The following is a 6,000-nucleotide window of genomic DNA, read 5'->3' as shown; positions in this document are numbered from 1 at the left end:
ATTATATAATTATTATATTATATTAGAATATTATTAATTATAAACTCATTCTAATATAACTAAGGACAAAAATAAAATATAAAAAACTCTCTTATAAAAACTCTCTCTCTGTATAAATGTTTTGTATTAATATATTGTCAATATATAGTTAATACATTTGCAACATTAAATGAAAAAATAAATAAATGTAACTTTTTAAACTTTTGATTTTCTCTATTTCTCGTAACAACTTAAAGTTTCAAATGATTTTGAAAATGAAGTAAATACAGTAAAACATGGAAAGGTTACAAGTTTGCACATTTACTCGTAAATGATGATGTTAAATAGAAGTTACTAATCAGACACAATGGTTTTTAGTTTAGTAAAATTTAGGTTATGACTGTCAAAAATGACCAGGGAAGGTAAAAGATGCATACATTTTCAAGGTAATATGAGGAGTCAAATAATAAGATTTTTCTAATATGCAGTTTTATTATATCATCTATGATTGATTATTATGTTTTATATGGCAATAAAACAAGTATGTCTCACCCAGGGCTGATCATGGATTGATGGGCATCCTGATGAGACAAAGGTTGCCAGGTATTCATAGAATTGCGTTGAAAACCCACAGTGTAACCAGGATGGCTGTACTCTAAGACAGAAACCGACTGTTAATGTTTCCCTTAACTACAAAAAAATCACAATTTATAATTGTATGTTCTATGAAACACTGCAGTACTTATTACAAACCATTTATTCATAATGTTTTAAGAAAATAACCTCCAGTCCATCTTTAACTACTTTTTTTGTTAACATATTTACTCAAGTCAGAACGGAACAACCTGCACTATAAAAATGCAGAGTTCCACACAATTCATTCATGTTTTCCCAACACAAACTGATTAAGTTAATGTAACACTTTTAACAAATTAATGTGGATTGAACATAAAAAAATTAAGTTGTCCCAATGAAATCTCAAGAATTTGTGTTGTTTCAGCTCATTTTAAATTAGTAGTTTGAATGAGTAAAGAAAAAGCAGTTTTTTGAGTGTGTCAATATCTATATCGACCAACAGCAAACCTCAACTATCCAATCAGTTCCCAATGCACAAAATCAAGCTCCGCCCAACATTTTTTCTTGTTTGGAAAGCCGTTTTACTTGGATACACTGTATATTTCACATTCAGAAGAAAAGATTATCACAACTTCCTTTTTCTTTTTGTTTTGTTGTGATGTTTTGTTGCATCACAGTATTTTGGTTCCTGCATACCTGAGGGGCTGTAGTTCAGACTGTGTCCCAGTAAGCCTGTTTTCCCCATGGCCATCATGTGTCCGCCAGCATGCATACTCTGATAGAGAGCTCTCTAGATGAAAAACACAAAATATATTTTCTTAAGCACTAGTTTGTTAAACTGATATATGAAGATATTATGAGTGATATTATGTGCTTTAATGAATTATTATTATAGTCAAACAGATATGACAATATTAATATGATTTTAATGAATTAATCTATGAATTTCTTATACAAATCATATACTGAACGTTCGTTAATAGAAAGTATTTAATAAATCATATAATTAAGAGTAATATAATGTATTAATTTTAAATATGTAGTCAAATTAATTATTAATAATAATAAGTATTTTATAAGTATAAATATAAGGGTGGCACAGTGAGCTGCGCTGTCACGCCACAGCAAGAAGGTCGCTGGTTCGAGCCCTGCTTGGTCAGTTGGCATTTCTGTGTGGAGTTTGCACGTTCTTCCTGTGTTGGCGTGGGTTTCCTCCGGGGGCTCTGGTTTCCCCCACAGTCCAAAGACATGCGCTATAGGTAAATTGGGTAAGCTAAATTGTCCGTAGAGTATGTGTGCATGTCCTGGTCCTCCAGATTGTGGGTTCAATGATGGGCTAGCAACTCAACTAATAGAAACTAGATGTTACGAAACTCCAATAAGGTGCAGCTAAATATCAACTTCTATATAAATATTAGTATAAATATAAGTAGTTATGAATATATGAAATAGATCTTTGAACAATATATTTACATAAATATTTAAAATATATATGAACAATATGATTACATTATATAAAAAATTATGATGTGATGTGACAAATATTTTAAAAAATGTTATATTACATTTATTTTCATACATAAGAATTTGTACTAAATTATATGGAAATTATTAGTATAAAATGGGTATCACATAAATAATTAAATTAATGTTATGATAAAGGTAAATAAAGATATGAAAAATAAAAGCATAAATATATAATATGTTGTTTTACATACTTTAATAAATGTATAATACATTTCGGGTTATATTTTGTTCAATTTTATAATATTATAAATAGCACATATTAATTAGTTTTCATGAATATAATTATTTATAAAATTGTTATGAAAAAATTAATAATTTAATAATTTATTTTAAAAAATTATAGTAAAATACAATAAAGTACACTTATGAAGTAATGTACAATGCTGAATGTAATATTTAATTTAACTTTATTTTAATTTTATGACTGGATTTTTAGTGTGTCAGTAAGTACTTTGGTAGACTCTCTCACAGCATTGGCCAGAGAGCTGCGAGTGCCACACAGTCCGGCGTGGGCTTCGACCCGTCGCCCGTCACTGCTCATGTTCAGCGGCGGCGGTGTCTTCATCTCCAGTGCTCGACTCAGACTGCCATGAGGAAACATGGAGTAACCCAGACCTGCACACACAAACATGTTTCTTTTTGTTAATTGTGGGGACATCACACAGGTTTTCTATTGTTTTTGTTCAAACTGTATTTTCGGTCACACTTATTTTTAAGGTCCGTTTGTTGAATTTAAGTTACTTTGCATCTACATGCCAACTATTCTCATTAGATTATAAGTAGACAGTTAGGTTGGGGTTAGGGTTAGAGTAATGTAAGTTGACATGTACTTGCAAAGTTTCTTTTAGTCAGTTAAATGTCTGTTTAGCAGACAGTCTACTAATACTCTAAATGGACCATCAAAATAAAGTGTTACCATATTTTCTATTGCCCCAACCCCACATTACCTCTAAACTCAGCCCTCACAGGAAAATCTGGACAGTTTTACTTTCTGAAAAAACTCATTCTGTGTGATTTATAAGCTTTTTGAGAAATTAGGACATCAGCAATGTCCTCATATTTCACCACCTTCTTGTAATACCAGTGTCACCTATGTCATACAGATTTGTGTCTTGATATGTCACAAAAACATGTACACACACACATGAGAAGTGAAAAACAAGATGTGGGTGAAAAGATTCTCTCAGTTTCTTTCTCTCAGTGAAAGAAGAAGTTTTCCTCCTATCTAGACTTCACACCTGTATGAAAACACTGTTTACTGATAAGTGTGACATTTTCATTATTATTATTATTTCATAAATTATGTCTGACATTTCATTTCATGTTCTTCATTATCTCCTTGATAAACACAGACTGACTTTAAAAACTTTTCAGGGACTGTACCACTGGACAGTCATATTTGAGGAGAAATCGCTCAAATTTGCACATTAAAGGTGTTTATTGTGACCTACATTATCATTATTTTCACATTTAATAAACAGAAATAATGTTTAAATGAACCCCTTCGGACCCTGTGTCCATTACAATGGACATCACATGTCAGCCCATGTTTTTTTTTTTTTGTGGTTCCGAAGCAGCATTTTATTTAAAGCCTGCAGTCCATGAGAGTGGACGATTGTCATCAAATCAAATGGTGGTAAGGCTCTGCATGTTGTAATTTGAAAAAAATTCACCGTACTGAAACGCAGAACGGCATTACTTAGAGACGTAAGCCACATTTACACATAAATGTTTTTATTCAGATTTATTCATATGTTTGCCAATATTTCACAGACTGTATTAAAATATATATAAAAAAGGATTGCACTTACAAATTTTTTTTAAATATGTTTGTCCACTAAAAGTAAATCTCCAGTAATGCTGATTGAACTTATATATATATATATATATTGATGTACTAAACTATATTGATGTAACTATTTCATATGCTGAATATACAAAGTTCTTGAACGTATAGCAGATGGAAATATTTCGGATGTGGACATTATGTGGAGTGATGAGGAAGATGAAGATAAAGTAAAAACAAGAGGCAATCTATACAACAAAAGCCTCAAAATGAAAGTAAAAATGTTTCAATGTTAATGTCAGTGATTTTGAAAATAACAACAATCATGTATGGTTTTTTTGTATTTTATGTTGGTATAATAGAAATACAACTGCTCTGGGGTGCGTTTCCCAAACAACGACATAACCTGCGGCTGAACTATCATAGTACAATAAACAATAAAGTTGGTGTGGTCAATAAACTGAGTTATATCCAAACACAAATCCTGTTCTTACGCCCCATATTGTCCAAAACCTGACAGGTGGACAGATCTAAGCTTGTTTTTATTAAAACAATAATAAAATATATAAATATGCATATAATAACATTATACAAAAGTCAATTGTTTTAATTCTTTTTCATTTGTAAAGATATATGCATCTTGCTGTACATCCTTTGTGTTTTAAGCAATGTGTAAGCGAGGCACACAACTAATTCGCTCTGCACTGGACTTTAGACCTGCTTTCAGCTGGTCTATTGCAGTCTATTTTAGTTCCTCAAAATAGCAATGTGCCAACAATGCACCTCAACACACCTCTTTCCACAAAGTGGTGCAAATGGATTTTCTATTTAAACAACGTGGCAGAAAACAGGAAAATTAAGGTTGTGTTGGTCTGAAAATAGCAACACTTCGGGGCAAACACGTCTTGTGCCTTATTGCACCGGATGTATGATTAGGCTCATGATGTTTGAATGAATGAAAGCCACTTTAAAAAGTACACAAATAATAATAATAATAATAATAATAATAATAATAATAATAATTATAAAGAAATGAGGCATACATTTTCTAAAGATAAACAAATTTTCTTCAAATAACACTACTTTAATAATCAACACTATTATTATTATTATTATTATTATTATTATTATTATTATCATTATTAAGGTATTTATTATTATCAAGGTAACACTTCGGGGCAAACACGTCTTGCGCCTTATTGCACCGGATGTATGATAGGGCTCATAATGTTTGAATGAATGAATGCCACTTTAGAAAGTACACAAAATAATAATAATAATAATAATAATAATAATAATAATAATAATAATAATAATAATAATAATAATAATAATAATAATAATAATAGTAATAATAATAATAATAACAATAGTAATAATAATAATAATAATAATAATAATAATAATAATAATAATAAAAATAATAATAATAATAAAGAAATGATGCATACATTTTCTAAAAATAAACAAATTTTCTTCAAATAACACTACTTTAATAATCAACACTATTATTATTATTATTATTATTATTATTATTATTATTATTATTATCGTTATCATCATTATTAAGGTAATTATTATCATCAAGGTAAGCTGTTGCAAACAATTTATATGGGCTAAATTTAAACAAACAAAGTTGAACATTGTTGAATTTGTTTGTTTAAATCCAGCCTATATAAATATTTTTCAGCCACTTACCTTTAAAAAATGTGTCAATCCAATGAATTGTTTTTTTTCAGTGTATAGTATGTACTTGTTTCAAAATCCACAGCCATACATTTACATTTCATCTGCTCATTGTGTTTTTCTTGCATATGTGTATAATGCTACTGATTGTATTTCATGTACAAGTAGGCTATTTTGGGTTTGCACAATAATAAAAACAAAGACTAATCTAAAAACCAAGAGCACGTACACAAAAGTCCACACACAGCCGAAAAAAAAATAATCCTCACATGTTAAACCACCTGTCCGTCTCCCCCTACATATATCGAACTATTCCCCCGGCACGATTAGCGTACAAGAAGTGCAGTCAGAAATGCGTGCTGGATTCAGACCACAGGTCGCTTCGACAGCAATATTTCCACGCAACGCGCCTCACAGAGGCCTAATATGGAGACGAAGAGATGCTG

At 30.4% G+C, this 6,000-nt stretch overlaps 1 protein-coding gene across 2 annotated transcripts in view; it reads right to left on the bottom strand.

Annotated features, from left to right (window-relative positions):
* Positions 1-6,000, bottom strand: part of mef2b (myocyte enhancer factor 2b) — a 32,168-nt gene that overhangs the window by 1,874 nt on the left and 24,294 nt on the right. Inside the window, exons 6-8 of one of the 2 annotated variants that reach the window (XM_056448418.1) lie at positions 2,534-2,697; positions 1,252-1,345; positions 532-634 (exon numbers count right to left, since the gene is read on the bottom strand). In XM_056448418.1, coding sequence (XP_056304393.1) covers positions 532-634; positions 1,252-1,345; positions 2,534-2,697 — 361 coding nt within the window. The remainder of the gene's footprint in view (positions 1-531; positions 635-1,251; positions 1,346-2,533; positions 2,698-6,000) is intronic. The other variant, XM_056448419.1, reaches the window with a different exon arrangement.

This window comes from Danio aesculapii, chromosome 22 (genome assembly GCF_903798145.1).
Source record: "Danio aesculapii chromosome 22, fDanAes4.1, whole genome shotgun sequence".
Classification (NCBI taxonomy): domain Eukaryota; kingdom Metazoa; phylum Chordata; class Actinopteri; order Cypriniformes; family Danionidae; genus Danio; species Danio aesculapii.
Note: the sequence above shows the minus strand (reverse complement) of the source record. Positions and strands in the feature narration are given on the sequence as shown.